The sequence below is a fragment of the Periplaneta americana genome, chromosome 12 (assembly GCF_040183065.1).
Source record: "Periplaneta americana isolate PAMFEO1 chromosome 12, P.americana_PAMFEO1_priV1, whole genome shotgun sequence".
Lineage (NCBI taxonomy): Eukaryota > Metazoa > Arthropoda > Insecta > Blattodea > Blattidae > Periplaneta > Periplaneta americana.
In genome coordinates this window covers 157,854,080-157,876,291 of record NC_091128.1, presented here as the reverse complement: position 1 = coordinate 157,876,291, position 22,212 = coordinate 157,854,080, and the positions used below count along the sequence as shown (strand labels likewise).

General features: G+C 35.3%; 1 protein-coding gene across 1 annotated transcript; it reads left to right on the top strand.

Annotated features, from left to right (window-relative positions):
* Positions 1–2,328: 2,328 nt before the first annotated feature.
* On the top strand, positions 2,329–9,733 carry LOC138710091 (putative gustatory receptor 28a). Its single transcript, XM_069840717.1, has 3 exons — positions 2,329–2,783; positions 5,650–5,739; positions 9,574–9,733. Exons 1-3 carry the CDS (start codon positions 2,679–2,681, stop codon positions 9,634–9,636), a joined length of 258 nt encoding a protein of 85 aa, XP_069696818.1. The 5' UTR covers positions 2,329–2,678; the 3' UTR covers positions 9,637–9,733.
* The last annotated feature ends 12,479 nt before the right edge of the window (positions 9,734–22,212 follow it).

The window sequence follows — 22,212 nt, the reverse complement described above, 5'->3', positions numbered from 1 at the left end:
AGCCTATACAACAATATTGTCTTATCTCGAGTTCATTGGTGATGACATAAAAGGATAGTATTTCAATTTTAATTAAACGTCATCTTACGACTTAAAATTTATTCACTGTGGATGGTGGTGGTAGAAATCAATATATTGATATCAGTATAACAATAATTGTAAGTAGGAATAACCTTTACAATTAAAATGTGGCAACACTGCTTGTAATTACAAGAATAATTGATACCTGCAAAAAATATATATAAGTTATAATGCCTGCCGCTAGGGTATTAATTGAACGAATTTACTATAAAACATGTGGAACTTGTGTAAGAACATGAATCATATATGGAGACGAAGAGGAATGCGGAAAGGAAGGAAAGAATGGGGATTGCTGCTTTTGCAGTGAATGATTTGCTCTTGCAAAGAAACTGTGAATGAATGTCGGTTGTTCATTTTTCAAATGTCATTGCCGACCTGCAGAAATAATCTATGGCGTAATTTGACATGCGTAAGTTGGCATGTACAGACAGTAAGTGAAAAATACGTCATGGACAGGGGAAGTGAGATCAGACTGATGAGTGACCATTAGTGCATACTGCAGAGGGAACTGTGTCGAGTCCAGCCCGTACAAGCAGTCGTCGTTTTACTAGTTGTGTTTGTTAATCGCGGCTTCGTTTCGTATCTATTACTAATAATAAATCTGTAGCCAAAATTTTTCTGGTAATTTTCGATTTTCCAAAAATAATTGGTGTTAACATGTACAGGAACATCATTTTATTTTTACTTGAATTTTTATTGTACCTGTATATCTGAATGTACTTCACTCCCACCCCTTCACTAATGTCCTTGCTCCCGTCAGACACACAAACTTACGGCCGCTGTTGCATTCGAAGTCTTCAAGCAGTGAAGTAAACACTGCAGTGTATAGTGTGTTTCATAAATATGGTTGCGTTTTCTATAGAAGAAAGAACCTATATTAATAATATCGTACTAGAAAAATATATTCAAGAAACGATAAATTAAATTTCAGAGAATATGCTTCAAAATGTTTTTCATAATATGCGTAAAGAATTGAAGCCTGCATTGTAATGAACGGCAACCATTTTCAGCAACTTGTTTAAAAATTCAGATTAGCTTATTTTGAATTGAGGTGGCTAGAAGCAAAGGAATGCTAGTGACATTTGTAATAACATGAGTTAAGTGCATCCAGTGTAAGCAAAAGTATCTAAACTTTTAGTGGCAAAGGGATATTTTAATCGCATCACACATTAAAATTTAAAAAAAAATTTCATCGATTTTACGAAAGCTTAAATATTTAAACCCCATTTTCTCAAAAGTAACTTAAGTGCACTTACAGCCCTTTACTTATGACCCCCTCAATTTAAATGCACTCTCTATATTGTATGTTAACATCAATAATTAATATGCTAAATAAAGTAGACATTACATAACGAACATAGCCGCCTGAAAAGTTGAGTTTTTGGAAAAAAAAATGTTACTACTCTACTGTATTTTGATAAATTCTGTAAAAGTGATCATCAAACTGAAAATCGTAATATCGTATTTCCCTACAACATAAATGGATACACTACTTTTCTCTCCTCCTATACCTACTAAAATGATTTGTTTACATATTGCACTAGTAACATCAAACTCCTGTAATGGAAGGGGGCAACAGTGTTTCCGAGTATAGCCAGGTTAATGTTAAAAATGTTGGTAAAAATAAAGTGATGTCCCTGTATAATTAACCATCCTGAAACCGAAAATCGCTTTTTTTGGAAATTTTGTTTGTATGTCTGTCTGTCTATCTGGATGTTTGTTACCTTTTCACGCGATAATGGCTGAACCGATTTATATGAAAATTGAAATATAAATTAAGTTCGTTGTAACTTAGATTTTAGGCTATATGGCATTCAAAATACTTTATTTAAAAGGGGGGTTATAAGGGGGCTTGAATTAAATAAATCTAAATATCTCCCTTATTATTAATTTTTGTGAAAAATGTTGCATAACAAAAGTTTCTTTAAAAATGATTTTCGATACGTTTCATTCCAAGCAAAATTTTTATGGGACCAAATTGCACCAAAAACGGATGTTCTCTGAACCAAATGATCATATTTTAATAATTATTTGCATGTAATAACAATTAAGAAACATGTTAAAGGAATTGTCATTGCACCAAATGAGTGGTCTCTGGACCAAAATGATCGCATTTTAATTATTTACATACAATTTAAATTGAGTGACATATTAAACGATTTATCCTTCTATCAAACACGAATATTCCCTGGACCAGATGCCCTATTTTAATTATGTAATTACTTTATATTTATTTCTAACAAGTGCAGCGGAGCGCACGGGTACAGGTAGTTAATTAATGATTTCTCACGTCTATCCTATTCCGTGATACTGGGTGATATGATGGCGGAGTCCCAATGCCGCTTGAACCACGCATGGCAAGTACGCACAATGTATTCGGTATAAGAAAGGTTGAGACTAACAGGCGTTACGGAAAGTATGTCATTCATGATTAATGGTTTATGTGAAAGTTTTTTCTTCCCTTACTTTGAAACCCGTAGTGTGGAGTGTTTCCAACCTGTAGTTAAGTGAGAATGTAGTGCAAATTCCTGGCTTTGCGAATGAAGACGCTCAGCTGATTCAGGAAGGTGGGGACTGGACACCTTCGTAACAGCACGATGATCCTCAGCGCTAACGATCACTTCAAATTGCAGGCTAACCGATCCGCCGAGCTGGTGCACAAGATACTGACTGAAACCCAGGATCCAGTAGCCATGCAGGAGGTGCGTATGTAACTTTGTTATGTTCATTCATGGCAGGTCTTTCACTACAAACCCAGCATTCTCCAATCTTTCCTATTTTCCGCCTTTCCTTCCAGTGCATCCTTCAGTAGGCAGTTTCTTCTCAGTCAGTGACCCAGCCAATTCCTTTTTCTCTTCCTGATCATTTAAGTACGGTATGTAATGTAATGTTATGTTATGTTATGTTATGTTATGTTATGTTATGTTATGTTATGTTATGTTATGTTACCTTAGCCTATGTTATGTTATGTTATCTTAGCCTATGTTATGTTATGTTATGTTATGTTATGTTATGTTATGTTACCTTATCCTATGTTATGTTGTGTTATGTTATGTTATCTTAGCCTATGTTATGTCATGTTATGTTATGTCATGTTATGTTATCTTAGCCTATGTTATGTTATGTTATCTTAGCCTATGTTATGTTATGTTATGTTATGTTACCTTAGCCTATGTTATGTTATGTTATCTTAGCCTATGTTATGTTATGTAATCTTAGCCTATGTTATGTTATGTAATCTTAGCCTATGTTATGTTATGTTATGTTATCTTAGCCTATGTTATGTTATGTTATGTTATGTTATGTTATGTTATGTTATGTTATGTTATGTCATGTTACCTTAGCCTATGTTATGTTATGTTATCTTAGCCTATGTTATGTTATGTAATCTTAGCCTATGTTATGTTATGTAATCTTAGCCTATGTTATGTTATGTTATGTTATCTTAGCCTATGTTATGTTATGTAATCTTAGCCTATGTTATGTTATGTAATCTTAGCCTATGTTATGTTATGTTATCTTAGCCTATGTTATGTTATGTTATGTTATGTTATCTTAGCCTATGTTATGTTATGTAATCTTAGCCTATGTTATGTTATGTTATGTTATCTTAGCCTATGTTATGTTATGTTATGTTATGTTATGTTATGTTATGTTATGTTATCTTAGCCTATGTTATGTTACGTTATGTTATGTTACGTTAGCCTATGTTATGTTATGTTATGTTATGTTATGTTATGTTATGTTATGTTATGTTATGTTAGCCTATGTTATGTTATTTTATGTTATGTTATGTTATGTTATGTTATCTTAGCCTATGTTATGTTATGTTATGTTTTCTTAGCCTATGTTATGTTATGTAATCTTAGCCTATGTTATGTTATGTAATCTTAGCCTATGTTATGTTATGTAATCTTAGCCTATGTTATGTTATGTTATGTTATCTTAGCCTATGTTATGTTATGTAATCTTAGCCTATGTTATGTTATGTAATCTTAGCCTATGTTATGTTATGTTATGTAATCTTAGCCTATGTTATGTTATGTAATCTTAGCCTATGTTATGTTATGTTATCTTAGCCTATGTTATGTTATGTAATCTTAGCCTATGTTATGTTATGTTATGTTATGTTATGTTATCTTAGCCTATGTTATGTTATGTTATGTTATGTTATGTTATGTTATCTTAGCCTATGTTATGTTATGTAATCTTAGCCTATGTTATGTTATGTAATCTTAGCCTATGTTATGTTATGTTATGTTATCTTAGCCTATGTTATGTTATGTTATGTTATGTTATGTTATGTTATGTTATGTTATCTTAGCCTATGTTATGTTACGTTATGTTATGTTACGTTAGCCTATGTTATGTTATGTTATGTTATGTTATGTTATGTTATGTTATGTTAGCCTATGTTATGTTATGTTATTTTATGTTATGTTATGTTATGTTATGTTATGTTATGTTATCTTAGCCTATGTTATGTTATGTTATGTTTTCTTAGCCTATGTTATGTTATGTTATGTTATGTTATGTTATGTTATGTTATGTTATGTTATCTTAGCCTATGTTATGTTATGTTATGTTATCTTAGCCTATGTTATGTTAAGTTATGTTATGTTATGTTATCTTAGCCTATGTTATGTTATGTTATGTTATCTTAGCCTATGTTATGTTACGTTATGTTATGTTACGTTAGCCTATGTTATGTTATGTTATGTTATGTTATGTTATGTTATGTTATGTTAGCCTATGTTATGTTATTTTATGTTATGTTATGTTATGTTATGTTATGTTATGTTATGTTATGTTATGTTATGTTATTTTATGTTATGTTATGTTATGCTATGTTATTTCAGCCTATGTTATGTTATGTTATGTTTTGTTTATATTTTTGTGAAATGTTTTATGTTTTTTAAGTTTTTTATATTTTTAATTTTTATGTTTTGTTTATATGTGAAATGTTTATTTATTTACTCGTTTATTTTAAATGTTATGTTTTATATTTAGACTGTATTATCTTAAATGTTTTATGCTTTCTATATTTTTTTCACGGTTTGTGGTATATCTATGTTGTATATTTTGTTATGTATGTAGACCCTACTGTTTGTATATTTTATGTATATTGTTTGCACGAGTATTGTACAGTACGTAAGTGTATTTGTTGACTGAAGTACATGTTCCCATCTCTGTACAACAGACTTTGAAATTTCAGATGTCTGTGACGTACTATTCGTGTGCATAGAAGATGGGGCGCACTACCACAGTAGCTCAGGGGCAACGAGCTGGACTTGTGACTAGAGCATGGCTTCCAATCTCGGAATAGTTTATTGCAAGGTTTTCACAATGACATGGCAAATCCTCCGATTTTTCTCGCCAACGGACAGATGATACCGCGTGTTTAAATGGCTGATTAATAAATTGGACACATTTAAATTGTCTCCCGATAGTCGCCATGTTTGAGACCCCAGGAAAGAGGCATGACTATAATTTACACATTCATCTAATCTTGTAGCTACATGACTGTCTTCCCAACATTACCCACGTGACTTGTGTTCTGTGTTCCAGTTAAACGTGTTCTCCCTGCAGCTGATACATCGGAAGGTCCAGTTCACAGCCTGCGGATGTTTTCCCTTGGACTTCAGTCTTCTTCACTCGGTGAGGAATAAAGTCAAAGAAAACTGCAGTGTTATCAGTTACAACCATCATTAATACGTCATTGTTACCTTCAACGTCACCTCTGCCTATGACGATCTGGGTGTTTGTCAGTGGCGTAGCGTCAATGTAAGCTAAAAAGCTTAGCTTCCCCAGTTAATAATAATTTCATAATAAACCTGCAGTCTGTGGACAAAATTATTTATTAATTTTAATAGAATTTATATTTACGCGTTAAATATTGTGATGCGGCAGCTCAGGATGATTTGTGATGCAGCAGTAAACAAGAAGCCTGCACACACCAGCTTCCAAGGAGACTGGTTTCTTCTGTGTAATCCACCCCGCAGATTTTCCATCCCTTTCTAACTAAACTACCCTAGTCGCAAGGCTCGCAAGAAGCTAGCTTTAACATTGAAAATAAGTAGTTTCCGAGTTATCCCTTTTTGTCAGTTGTGTTCAGTTGAAGTGTTAGTGTGCATTGTGGCTGATATAATAAATAATGAGCGAAATAACAGTTCCTGACACTAATTTACTTGAATTTTTTAGGACAATTGTATTATCAAGACTGACTTACGAACAAAAGTGTAATTTAAAAAACAAATGACCGACTCCCTTGCTGTGAATGAAGGACACAACCAAAAGACAGACGCATACTTACGTAATGATACTAATATTGTGATTTCTCTAAGTATGACAGGGAGTAAGCTAATGTCATACGTATACGTTTCTATTAGAGATATGTGTAAACCGTGAAATCATATTTTACTACGTATCATTTGAGGTCATGCCTTATTGGTGTTACTTACGATGTTCCAACCAATCTTCGACTGCTGACTTGACATTGACTACTATTTATTTTAAGACTGTATTTTTGTAATACGTTTTCTCATATTGCGTGAAAGACAACTTGAGTTAGAATAATTTCGAGGGAAAAATTGTTCCGGGGCCGGGCATCGAACCCGGGACCTTTGGTTTAACGTACCAACGCTCTACCAACTGAGCTACCCGGGAACTCTACCCGACACCGATCCCGGGTTCGATGCCCGGCCCCGGAACAATTTTTACCTCGAAATTATTCAATTTACAGAGAGTTGTACCTGAAATCTTGATTTGCATAATACACGTTACTGTTCGTTAACAGAAAACCACAATTTAAGTCACACGGAGTTAGTGTGCACTCGAAGTTGGTTGCTTGACGGTTGTCATTCATTCATTCATTCATTCATTCATTCATTTATTTTATTCCATAGATCTTACATGAGCAATGAAGCTTTAAGATGTGGAACATGTCAACATTTTACAATATTACAATTACAATTTTTACAAATTTGTATAGTTTTACAATTTAGTAATTTTCTACAATTTTTACAATTTTGTACAATTTTTTTACATTTTGGCGAGATGTAGTGAGATGAGATGAGGTCCGAGGATTCGCCAAAATATTACCCGGCATTTGCCTTTTCGGTGGGGGAAACCTCGGAAAAACCCAATCAGGTAATCAAATCAAAGGGGGTAATCAAATCAAAGGGGTTGATGCCAAGGACTCGCCATAGACTCGCCGTAGACCATCCGGCTTCAGTCCCACGGTTGGGGAAAACCTCCGAAGAAACCAAAGTCCAAAGGGGGATCCAACCCAAGCCCGAACGCAGCTCCGGATCAGCAGCCCAGCGAGTCTGCCGACTGAGCTACATCGATGGCTCTACTAAAAGTATACAATACATAGCCAATCAGATTATTAAATTTACAAACGCAAACGATCATTCATAAGTTCAGCTATATGTATAATACAAAACAAGTTAATTAAATTTAAGACATAAACAATTCAACCAGTTGTGATATACAGAAATTGATAATACATATCATGCAAACTACTTCAAATTACAAACACAAACAATTTATCAATAGAGCTATATAGATTACTATTCAATTTAAAGCATATACAATTCATCAGCCAAAAGTATACAAATATATACAATACAAAGTAGCATACTTTCATTAAGCTATACAAATTTGTGCAATTAATATGAAGTAGATTAATTCAATTTATAATCATAAACAATTCATCAGTTGAGCTATACATATTACCATTCAATTTACAGCCCACTTTGAGGTCTCTGGATATATAGGGAAAAATTGGATCGGTGTCGGGTAGAGTTCCCGGGTAGCTCAGTTGGTAGAGCGTTGGTACGTTAAACCAAAGGTCCCGGGTTCGATGCCCGGCCCCGGAACAATTTTCCCTCGAAATTATTCAAATGAACTTTACAGGGAGTTATACCTGAAATCTTGATTTGCATAATACACGTTACTGTTCGTTAACAGAAAACCACAATTTAAGTCACGCGGAGTTAGTGTGCACTCGAAGTTGGTTGCTTGACGGTTGTCAGCCCACTTTGAGGTCTGTGGATATAGAGGGAAAATTGGATCGGTGTCGGGTAGAGTTCCCGGGTAGCTCAGTTGGTAGAGCGTTGGTACGTTAAACCAAAGGTCCCGGTTCGATGCCCGGCCCCGGAACAATTTTTCCCTCGAAATTATTCAAATGAACTTTACAGGGAGTTATACCTGAAATCTTGATTTGCATAATACACGTTACTGTTCGTTAACAGAAAACCACAATTTAAGTCACACGGAGTTAGTGTGCACTCGAAGTTGGTTGCTTGACGGTTGTCAGCCCACTTTGAGGTCTGTGGATATAGAGAGAAAATTGGATCGGTGTCGGGTAGAGTTCCCGGGTAGCTCAGTTGGTAGAGCGTTGGTACGTTAAACCAAAGGTCCCGGTTCCATGCCCGGCCCCGGAACAATTTTTCCCTCGAAATTATTCAAATGAACTTTACAGGGAGTTATACCTGAAATCTTGATTTGCATAATACACGTTACTGTTCGTTAACAGAAAACCACAATTTAAGTCACACGGAGTTAGTGTGCACTCGAAGTTGGTTGCTTGACGGTTGTCAGCCCACTTTGAGGTCTGTGGATATAGAGAGAAAATTGGATCGGTGTCGGGTAGAGTTCCCGGGTAGCTCAGTTGGTAGAGCGTTGGTACGTTAAACCAAAGGTCCCGGTTCCATGCCCGGCCCCGGAACAATTTTTCCCTCGAAATTATTCAAATGAACTTTACAGGGAGTTATACCTGAAATCTTGATTTGCATAATACACGTTACTGTTCGTTAACAGAAAACCACAATTTAAGTCACACGGAGTTAGTGTGCACTCGAAGTTGGTTGCTTGACGGTTGTCAGCCCACTTTGAGGTCTGTGGATATAGAGAGAAAATTGGATCGGTGTCGGGTAGAGTTCCCGGGTAGCTCAGTTGGTAGAGCGTTGGTACGTTAAACCAAAGGTCCCGGTTCGATGCCCGGCCCCGGAACAATTTTTCCCTCGAAATTATTCAAATGAACTTTACAGGGAGTTATACCTGAAATCTTGATTTGCATAATACACGTTACTGTTCGTTAACAGAAAACCACAATTTAAGTCACACGGAGTTAGTGTGCACTCGAAGTTGGTTGCTTGACGGTTGTCAGCCCACTTTGAGGTCTGTGGATATAGAGGGAAAATTGGATCGGTGTCGGGTAGAGTTCCCGGGTAGCTCAGTTGGTAGAGCGTTGGTACGTTAAACCAAAGGTCCCGGTTCGATGCCCGGCCCCGGAACAATTTTTCCCTCGAAATTATTCAAATGAACTTTACAGGGAGTTATACCTGAAATCTTGATTTGCAACTTGAGTTAGCTTCCCCTGCTCAAAATTTCATGCTACGCCACTGGTGTTTGTGTGCATGACAGGTTTTGTTTGTGATCGACAAGTAGGCAGATCACAGCAGTGTCAGTTTCCTCTTGTTGCAGATCGCGGGCGCGGTGACCACGTACCTGGTGATCTTGATTCAGTTCCAGTTAGCAGCCAAATAATTTCGATGCAGCCGCCAGCTTCAAGTAGAAGCATTATTCACATCTTGTTGTACTGTAAACTGTTTTTTGTTCGACCATGCCGAAATGTAGTAATTATACACCTGGTAGCAGTCCTTTAATGCATGTCATTAAAGTACACCTATTCATTAAAGTTCAGGATTTCGATTATTCTCGGATATGCAATCGAAAGACAACGAGGGAAACGTCACGGAGGCTGGAAATCCAATACTGTCGCAGAAGGTTATGCTCTGTTACTATAATAATTAGCGTTAATTGTAAATAATATTCAAATAAATTCAATTTGTCATCTCGTTTTTCAATTCTAAATCAATTTCCAGGTTATATCAAAATTAGTTCATGTTATTCTTTACATTACATCAAGGTCAATGACATTATTGTTCCTCGGAAAAAATCAATACTTTCGCGTCTGCGCACATCTCACAATATACGAGCTATGCACAAGGTCACTTCCGATCTTCAGTCAGATACAAATAAAATGAATACTTCTGAATAATTTCAAGTTAGAAATATGGTCGAGCATGAAAAGTCGTATGAAAATTGCCTATAATGGTAATGAAGGCGCTCGTATGAAAATTATGAAACTCGCTTGCGCTCGTTTCATAAACAAACATACTCGCGTCTTAATTACTATCATTATAGGCTCGTTGCATAATTTATTATTATATTCGTAATACAGCAAACTGATATACAGCACACCGCGTCGCTAAGCAACCCGAATCCTAACTCCCACACTGTGACGTCATGAAGTATAAAAAATGAGAGACGAAAATGATAAAGGAGGAATTCTACCTGAACTCTTGCTGATACAGCGTCGCTGATAAGACTGACTGTGAGTCACGGAGCAATGGTAGAATGTTGACAGTGGAGTACCCAGAGAAAACCTTCCGAACTCCTTCCTTGTTCACTATAAATTTGTTTTTCACTTGCCGGTACCCGAACTATGTTCCCATCGTGCAAAACCGACATCTAGCCTTCCGCCTCACAGAGTGACCCAAGAGACATTACATTGAAGTATGGTAAGCAGATCTCAGATTATTGTATAGTACGAGGGCTGATCAAAAAATACTGAGACTGATTTTTTCACGTGTTTATTACTCTACTTCAAGCCTGCAGAACTCGTAAGTAGAGGAAATACGTCAGCTTGACTCCACTTCTATTGGGGATGATTGACTTCTACGTACAGTTGTTGACATTCTTTGCATGTGGGAAGGTCTATCAGTGGCGGCACTGTAATTAAAAAAAAAAAGATTGTAATAAAGTCATTGTATTTATAATGCGTTATGTCGTTAAGTGTATTGTCTGGAATGAGTGATGATGAAGATGAAGGGAGAAGGGGAAACCCGGTGCCGGCACGTATACCTACTCCTGTCCAATGGCGGCCCCCGCCAGGCTTAACATCCCCGTCCGACGGACGAATCACTATCAACAGTGACATATGCCTTCTCTTCATATGCACTGTGGAGAGATTTGGGATTTAACCCAGGCATATTGGTGCACAATCTAGTGATCAGAAATTGTGCACCGCCATCTCTCCTAGTCCCGAGGTAGAAATTTTACATGAAAATTTCTGACCCCGCCGGAAATCGAACCCAGGCAGGCTAGTCTGGAGGCAGATATGCTACACAGAGCTAACTCGGCGGACTACAATATGAATAATGATATGAATAACAGAAAATAAAATAATTTGGAAGCAGACAAGCTCAGAAATTATAAAATCAATCTTACTTACTTACTTACTTACTTACTTACTTACTTACTTACTTACTTACTTACTTACTTACTTACTTACTTACTTACTTACTTACTTACTTACTTACTTACTTACTTACTGGCTTTTAAGGAACCCGGAGGTTCATTGCCGCCCTCACATAAGCCCTATCCTGAGCAAGATTAATCCAGTCTCTACCATCATATCCCACCTCCCTCAAATCCATTTTAATATTATCTTCCCACCTACGTCTCGGCCACCCCAAAGGTATTTTCCCTCCGGCCTCCCAACTAACACTCTATATGCATTTCTGGATTCGCCCATATGTGCTACATGCCCTGCCCATCTCAAACGTCTGGATTTAATGTTCCTAATTATGTCAGGTGAAGAATACAATGCGTGCAGCTCTGCGTTGTGTAACTTTAAATATAGCCCACTGATTAAGTTATTTTTTCATTGCTTTCACACAAAGGTTTCTTGTGCCAATGTTAAATCTATATGCCCTACATTCAGAAAAACACACTGTGTAGTAGTAATAATAATAATAATAATAATAATAATAATAATTATTATTATTATTATTATTATTACAACTCTTTCAGTCCCGTGTAAACACTGATACGAAGCGTACAGTGGATTTTAAAGAGTGATAAATTCTTTAGCATCGTTTCCGCAGGGGAGGGAAGTAAAGATGGAAGCACATGTCGTAGAATTTCGGCACATAAAAGAACCCTGTCCACAGTAAGAGGGCTTCAAGTAAAATCTGCTGATCGTTTGTCGCCCATGTTGAATTTGAACGCTGAATTTCCTCTGCAGCTAAGAGCGTCGTTAAATGAGACACTATATCTAAAATATGACACATTTATTCGTTTAACAAAATCCAGGGAATCTATACTAATAATAAATCTGTACCCGAAATTTTTCTGGTAATTTTCGATTTTCCAAAAATAATTGGTCCTAACATATAGAATTAACCACCCTGAAACCGAAAATCGCTTTTTTGAAATTTTTCTTTGTATGTTTGTCTGTCTGTATGTTTGTTACCTTTTCACGCGATAATGGCTGAACGGATTTCGATGAAAATTGGAATATAAATTAAGTTCGTTGTAACTTAGAGTTTAGGCTATATGGCATTCAAAATACATTATTTAAAAGGGGGGTTATAAGGGGGCCTCAATTAAATAAATCAAAATACCTCACTTATTATTGATTTTTGTGAAAAATGTTACATAACAAAAGTTTCTTTAAAAATAATTTGCGATAAGTTTTATTCCTTGAAAAATGTTGATAGGACTGAGATAAATGAGTTTTAAAATTAAAATAACTGCCATCTAAAGTCGTGTAATGAATTAAAAAACAAATGACTTCCTCTATAAGGGGCCTTGGACAACAACAATCGAAAGCTATGAAAGATATCCTACAGAGAATGTTTCTATGTTTGTATGAAGTAATATCAGAAGCTAAATTAACCGATTTGTATAATTAATTATTATTTCACCATTGGAAAGTGTAGTTTCTCTAAATGGACATAATGCTATAATGTTATTACAGTAACTTCTGATATAATATAATATAATATAATATAATATAATATAATATAATATAATATAATATAATATAATATGTAATATTATATAATATAATTTAAGTTATTTGAAGGGTTCAGAACCATAGCGGGCCAAGCGCCATTTACTGAATACGTAGAAAACAAGGATTAAAATTAAGTTATTACCATAATTCAATGGAAACCTATAACAAGTAAAATAAAATATACACATTAAATCTAAATGATGTCAATCTTCATTAAACTATGGTTGCATGTAATAAAAATTAAGAAACATGTTAAAGGAATTGTCATTGCACCAAATGAGTGTCTCTGGATCAAAATGATCGCATTTTAATTGTACGAATGCAATTTAAATTAAGTAACATATTAAACGAATTATCCTTCTATCAAACATGAATGTTCCCTGGATCAAATGTCCTATTTTAATTATGTAATTACTTTATACTTATTTCTAACGGGTGCAGCGGAGAGCACGGGTAAGGCTAGTTGTTAAATAAAAGTACTATTATTTAGCTATTAAATGTCTGAAATTGGATCAAAATTCGTGTAACAATAATTTTGTCTGATGTGCAAAATGCATTATTATAAAGTTTCTGTAGGCCTATTTTGTAACCACGTTCCTTCATTGTTGGTCCGCATGCGAATGATATAGCAGGCATACGATTTGCGTTGTAGTAGGCTGTGGTTTCATAAACAGTGTTATACCACAGTCTAGTATATACAGTCACGAAGCTCAATATTTACTAAATATGCAAACATAGACAGTTGAAATACGCATCCATAGATAGTTGCTAACCACCAGCATCGCTACTATCGCCTCATCACAGACCCTTTCCCCAGCAGACGATAAAATTAATGTATTGTACTTTCGATATCGTATTCTTTTGAAAAAATTAACACTTTCCTTCCACTATTGAAATGTGAAATACATAAGGTTTATATATTATTTTCATAAAGTATATATTATATTTTATAAACTCACCTTCCTGGAGTCCACACCTGTGGAGTAACGGTCAGCGCGTCTGGCTGCGAAACCAGGTGGCCCGGGTTCGAATCCCGGTCGGGGCAAGTTACCTGGTTGAGGTTTTTTCCGGGGTTTTCCCTCAACCTAATACGAGCAAATGCTGGGTAACCGGTGCTGGACCCCGGACTCATTTCACCGGCATTATCACCTTCAAATCATTCAGACGCTAAATAACCTAGATGTTGATACAGCGTCGTAAAATAACCCAATAAAATAAAATAACCTTCCTGGATCTTTCGGAAGAAGGATAACTCTGACCTCTTTTTCTTACAATAGGCTAGTTATAGTACCACAAACGTCTTCTTGTCCCATATTACTATTCAAATTATTGTATTTTAGCCATTTACAGTTATTACAACCGATAACGAACATTTCACAGTTTACACAACTTTTCACAACAATGCGAAATACGGCACAGTCAATGCCTTTTCGCTCTAGACCAGGCCGTAATGTTTGTTCGGGTTTTCTATTTCAGTGTATGGAGCTCAGTGAAATATTAGGCCTATATTATAACTTTATTGCGTATCATTGCTAAGCTTTATTTAGTGTAATGTGTCCATAAGTTCCGTTTACGTCTTGTTGCATAATATGTTGCAGAAATAATTACAAAACTGTGTTATTTTAATGTGAAGAGAATTTTACATGTTAACATAATCTGTTCGCATCAACATTTTAAGTTTAGAATGGAAGCTATTTTGAGGTTCAATAAAAACAAATTTATATTGTGATTTTAATTTAGCACATCTACCTTCTTTAATTGTAGACAGAAAATTTACCATACCACTCCTATGAAATTACAATAATTCAGTACTCAATGGTACTATTAAAATACAGACAAATAGAATGTGACGGGTGTCATACATGACATTATGTTTAATTATAATGTATAATTGCTAATATAGGAATATAAGTTAAATATAGTAAACATAACCTGTAATTTCCATATGACATAACATAGATTTGGACTTAATAGTGTATGGACAAGCGACGGCGTGATCATAGTAAACCACCAAGCTAATAAAATAAGTATATATAAATTTCAATCATAAGACACATCTGTTTGTAAATGTTTATTTGCTATATGAATATGGAATATATTAACGTTTTCGCCTTATTGGACATCATCAGATATGATAAAATATGTAATCTGAACCTTGATCAAATTGAGCAAATAACAAATGAGCAATGTATTATACATGGTGTTGAATCTTCATGAGCTTTATGTATAAAACTATAAATAAAATTAGAGGATAATTAATTGCAATGTGATGCAAACTTTTAAAATTGAAATTGAAATTGTTGTGTATACATATAACTCATGTTACAGTATAAATACAAATTAATCAATTAGAATTATACGAATTATCAGTAATGTTAAAATAAATTATGAATGAAATAAATAAAATGAATATATTAGTTTAAAAAGAATTAATTAAAATTCACATTGTTCGAAGAATGAAATGTCTTAAGGTACACTATACAATATTGATGTTGTGTTGTGACTGATGGATCTTATGTTGTCGATTGGTTGTAATTAGACATGTAGAATTTCAATCGTGTATTTATTTTAGAGATGAATATAATGAATTGTCATAAGATTACTTACATATACGTTCGCTTGTGTTTTTCAGTACACGATTGAAATTCTCCATGTATAATTACAACCAGTCGACAACATAAGATCCATCAGTCACAACACAACATCAATATTGTATATAGTACCTTAAGACATTTCATTCTTCGAACAATATGAATTTTAATTAATTCTTTTTAAACTAATATATTCATTTTATTTATTTTATTCATAATTTATTTTAACACTACTGAAAATTTGTTAATTCTAATTGATTAATTTGTATTTATACTGTAACATGAGTTATATGTATACACAACAATTTCAATTTCAATTTTAAAAGTTTACATCACATCGAAATTAATTATCCTCCAATTTTATTTATAGTTTTATACATAAAGCTCATGAAAATCCAACACCATGTATAATACATTGCTCATTTGTTATTTGCTCAATTTGATCAAGGTTCAGATTACATATTTTATTATATCTGATGATGCCCAATAAGGCGAAAACGTTAATATATTCCATATTCATATAGCAAATAAACATTTGCAAACAGATGTGTCTTACGATTGAAATTTATATATATATATATATTTATTTTATTATATTACTAGGCATATCTGAAAATATAAAATGAATTGTAAATTAAACCACCAAGGTACAGAAAGAAGAATAGTGCGCATGGAGGATCTCCAGAACGTGTAGAAATCGGGCGATATGACACTCAAGGTCTAGTTCTGTTTTTATTTTTACTTTATCTCTATTTTCTCTGTATTCTTTAGATAATCATTACTATTAATACACTCAATATTTTTAAAGATTTTGCATATATCATCCCTAGTTTTTATTTAGTTAATATAGTGATAGAATTAATATTTTAAGTCAATATCTATTATAAATTTAAGTTACAATTTATAGCATTTTTACTGTTTAATATTTTGTGTTGGCAACATTGACTTAGGAATTTGACAAATCTTGTCCGACTGCTCCTGACCTCGACAATAGCCATGACAACAACCCCTTCACAATATATCCTCAAGCACTAGCTGCCATAGACCCTTCTACCGACAACCATCCTTCTCCCCCGCCGCCGTCTACCTCCGACCTGTTAAAGCTGTCATTCTCATCCTCTCCCATTACGCTTAAAGTCGCTCATGTGAATGCACAGAGCTTGTTGTCTCACTGCAGTGGCGGCTGATTGACTGAGGCAAGTGAGGCCGGGCCTCAGTCACTTGGCTTAACTGAAATCAAATTTTGTATTTTTATATAATGTATTAGTTATTTGAATGAAGCATATATCGCTGTAGAAGCATTTGAAAACTTTGATGTATATAGAACTGTTTTGCAGTAAAATTTGTTCCTGAGGCCGGGATCGCTCGTGCCGGGTCTGGCTTGTGATGTATATAGACCTGTTTTGCAGTAAAATTTGTTCCTGAGGCCAGAATCGTTCGTGCCGGGTCTGGCTTAATGCATTTCATGTCCTTTCGCGGGCTTTGAGTTTACGCTTAAAACGTTGTAGCTGAGGCACAATTCGGCTGGCCTGGTCAGGTTTCACTACTCCCATCTATGGGCCGGCCTCAAGGGTAGAGTGGGGTGGGAATAGCAGTGGTGACTTGTCTTCCTAACTAGGCCATAAATAACAAAATTCCAGCTCTTTGGCAGGCAGAGACCCACTCGATTCTCTCCCCTTATGTCTCAGTTTATGACATAAGCGAGGGTGTTCTACTATTGTACTTCGTAGTACAGTAGTGAATCTGGGCCAATGTTGTTATGTATTTTGGGAAAATATAAACAGAAACAAATGAGAGAAATAATGCTGGAGAAGTTAATTCATTGTTAGAGTGTCCTTTTTCGAGAAGAAATAATACTGAAAGAAAGGAAGTTTTAAATAAAGAGAGAGACTACCGAGATACCTACGACATCGCTGATAATTTTTCTGACACATAATCTTAAAACGCGAGTTTCTATTGCATCCTGGTATGGGCAACATAAATGGTTATGTGGTAATGTGATGAAAAATAAACTTCTCTTGGCCTTGTTTGTTGCTGTCAAAGGAAAAAAATAAAAAGAAAAGAAAGAAAGGGGAATTTCAACACATAATATGGGATGCTTCATCACACTGAAACAATCACTGAAACTCACAGCATAACAGCTTATTTGGTGAGTGAAATTATTATTTTTCTTGATAGTAATAAGAATAGACTAATAATAGTAATAATAATAATACAGTAATAATGCTCTTAATAATATAATAACAATAATAATTAATATCATAAACAAACATTTCCTATCGGAGGCACTTAAACTAGTTGCATCTGGCCTCACCGAGGATTTTGATCACCGGCCGCTACTGCCTCACTACCACGAATTTCTTTCCATCTTGTCACCGCTTGACCTTCATTGCATACTTGTGTTCGACTCCTGGCTTCAACCAACACTTCCCTCTTCACTTGTCCATTTGGATGGATATACGCTTCTTAGAAATGACAGAACAGGAAAGCGGGGAGGTGGCGTAGCAGCTTATATTAGAAGTGATCTCCAATCTAAAATCATTCTACACTCTCCCTCCCAGTATTCAGCCCGTCCAGAATTTCTCTTTGTCGAAATTTCCTCCAACTTTAAAAAATGTCTCATCTGCGTTACATACCAACCACCGAAAATTAGCCATCTCGTTGATCTTGAAAATGCACATGCTATTGTTGCTCGTGATTTCAACACTAACCAGTGGCGGTTCCTCTATATGAGCACAGGAGCACGTGAACACCTTAAAAACCAACAATAATCATACATATTACTGTATTAATATTATTAGGTACATCTATTACTTTGCAATGTGCAATGACGTTATTATTTAGTTATTAATTATAATTCATTGAATTAAATTATCTCATAAATTAAGTTACTACTTTACTTTATAGATTTATCTAAATTTAAATAAATATGTAGTGAAGAATATTGCTGGAGAACCTTTTAAGTGTAGTGTAAATATATGTAATTTAAATTTATGTATTGTATTGATTAAGGCTGGTTGAGTGGAAGAGAAGGCCTTATGGCCTTAACTCTGCCAGCGAAAATAAAACATTATTATTATTATTATTATTATTATTATTATTATTATTATTATTATTATTATTATTATTATTATTATTATTACATTTTTCGTGTGTCGTGTGTCTTTAAATATCCATTGGACAAATTGACAGAAGCTCGCACAATTTTTCTCTAGCCGGGTGGAATAGCCTGAGGCGAGAATATATTCTGGTTTGTTACAATGGTTACAATAGCTCTGGCTCGCACAGGTCTTAACATGCTAGTGACAGAGAAAGAGAGATGGAGCTTTCTCCCTCTTTCCTCGTTTTCTCTCTTTACTCTTCCTTTCTTTCGTTATGCGCGGGGGCTGATTCTGTTGTCTTTTGTTCAGCAAAGTAAGGAAAATACAAGCTGCATTGCTGCGTATTGAAGGTTGAAACAGTAACCATGGATAAATATATAATCTTCATATTTATCCATGCAGTACCATTTGAAGTTTGGAGACGGACGTGTGTGAAATTGTGAATGTGTTAAATTAAAAGAGGATTAAAACATTCCTCCGTAACAGCATGACAGTAGACCGATGAAGTACATTGGCTATGTTGGCAGTGGAAAAAAAACGTGTTAACAACATTAGAGACTTCAATAACAAAGTTATTGATAAGTTTGCATCTCTCAAAACTAGGCGCATGGAGTTTCTCTACAAATAAATCCAGATCTTCAACACCATCTACAACAGCAGTGAATGTGAGTCCTAAGAATTAATTTTACTCTACTCTTGTTTAATGGTTTTAATTTTGGTTTATATGCGTAGATTTGGTACATGCGTATTAGAACTCGTTTATCTCTGACGTGTGACTCAGCTACACGAGAATATATCAGTGTGTTCATTACCAATATTTTTTTTTTTTTTGTGAACACCCATCCAAGAAAGACACGAGCCGCAACTGACACTAACTTTCTCTCTACTAATTCAGCAGATGAAATTAAGCTTAAATCAATGTTTAATTCCTGTAACATGACAATACTACCCGTCCTACCAACACATCACACTGCTTCTACTGAGACGCTACTTGACCTAATTGTGACCACTCACCCCAGAGAGTCCTAAGACACGGACAACTAGTGCCCGGTATATCTCAGCTCATTACTTAATTTACGTAGAATACTCGCTTCAGTGTCCTAGACGGATATCCAAGATAATATCTTACAGGGACATGAATAACATTGACGAAACTAAACTTACAGCTGACGCTTTAGAAATGCCTTGGACTTATATTTGGAACTTACATACTGTTGACGAGAAAGTGGAAGCTTTCAATGATATGACACTACAACTATACGACAAAAACTCACCCGTAAAGATTAGACGAGCATCCAGACCTCCAGCCCCGTGGATGACCGACACAATAAGGGAACTAATGGCGAGAAGGGATACGGCTTTTCGTACAGTAGAACCTCTATTATCCGTGGTAATGAAGGGGGTAGACTGAACGGCTAATCGAAAAGGTCGGATAATCTGTACCTTAAAATATTTTCATGAATTAAGAGCATACTAGTTTCGAAATTTGACACTCCAACTATACTGCAATCACTGATGTCTTTATACTATACACTACCAGGGCTATAGAAAGAAGGGCTGGCTCAATGCTTTGTTGTTCAGCTTGCCGCCTTGAGTCTCTCCCTCTAGCCACCCCACTACTTTCTGACGTCACTGCGGTACAGTTGGTCTCGGTGAGGGTTGCAGAGTTACGAGTGTTGAATGTAATTCAAGTCCACGTGCACCGTTTCGTAATATAGGCCTATTTGGTTGTGTAATTAGCGTATATTACAGTTCTCTATGTATTGAATAATAATAATAATAATAATAATAATAATAATAATAATAATAATAATTAGATTATTAATGATAGTATTTTAAGTTTAAAAATAGTGAATTGTGCTGTAGCGAACTGCTCGAATGACTCTCGTCATTTAAATATGAAATTAATCAGCAGGGAAATGTGACACGTGAAAGGAAATAAAAGTCTACCACAAAATATTTAAGAAAGAAGCAATAGCTCAGTAGGCACATCAGTTTGAAAAGCGACGAAATTGTTAAAACTGAAGTCTTTAAAGACAACTAGCGTTTATAAAATATTGAATGAAACAGGCCATATGCCTAGGGTTCAATTTTATAACTTGTTATTGAGGGGTGTTGATTTTAGCCCTATTTTTGGTCGATAATTCCGGCACTTATTGCAACGGAGTTTTACGTTGTATTTGTGAGCGGACTTGCTGTGTACCGTGATGACGTCACAGCGGCTGGGAGGACAGCATCACTTTCCGACTCGCTATGAGCCAGCCCTTCCTTCTATAGCCCTGATACACTACACTATACAATATGCTGGTTATAATAACTATTGAAAACATAAAACGGTGAAATACAGTAATACGTATACTTTATTCTTGTTTCGTTTTACTAAATCGTGGTGCACATTTTTACTGTTGCTGTCGTATTCTTATGCAAGATAAGTAATGTTTTTTTTTTTTTTTTTTTTTTTTTTTTTTTTTTTTTTCCCCCCCCAAACCGATAACACGTTTTGTTTTGATATTTTGCACAGACTGATTAAATTATGCACTAGTTTTTAATTGTTTGGAAGTTTTTGAAATGATTTATTTGAAAGGAGACATTGGCTATTTTACAAGTTGTGAAAAACGCCCTCTCCCAAAAGTAAGTGTTTCTGCTGCTGGTAACGGTAGGATTCCTTCTACATACTGTGTAACGGTAAAGGCTAATAATCCTCTGTAGCAAAAATGCATACTAACATAATATACTCTACTTCGTATTTTTCTGCAGCAAAAAGAAAAATAAACACGAGAAAGGCAGTCGGATAATCCACCAATCGGTTAATAGGGTGACGGATAATCAAGGTTCTACTGTACTTATAAGCGTCATAAAACCGCTAATAACTGGCAGTATTACAAAAGCCTGAGAAACAGAACGACGCAAATAATACGTAATGCCAAAATTCAGCATAGCCACAGACTTATCGAACCTGACACCACAGCAAAGAACTTATGGAAAAACTTACGAGCAATGGGCCTAGGTAAACAAAAACCTCAGACTGACTATTAACATTTCACTCGTCGAACTAAATGACCACTATACTGCGTCACCACCCATTTGTCCTGACAGAGTCACAAAACAAGTTATAGACGAACTCACATCCCGACCTCCGCCTATACGTGAGAAATTTTTTTCTGTGTGACGTATCTCCAACAGGCATAATCAAATCTTTAAAATGTATCAAAACAAAAGCACAAGGCATCGACGGTATTACCACAGTCTACTATATACAGTCACGAAGCCTGAATTTTGAGAGTGCTAGAAACAATAGACTGTGACGGTACTATTTTGCATTGCCTGTAATGAGGCGATATTAGCGATCCTAGTGGTGAGCAACTACCTAATGTTTGCATATTTACTACGTATTGAGCTTCGCGACTGTATATACTAGACTGTCGTATTACCACAACAATGCTTAGTAAAATAATCGACATTATTCTTCCAACTCTTACACATATCTTCAACGCTTCTCTTATCACATCCTCTTATCACATCCTCCTGTCCACATCTGTGGAGTAACGGTCAGCGCTTCTGGCCA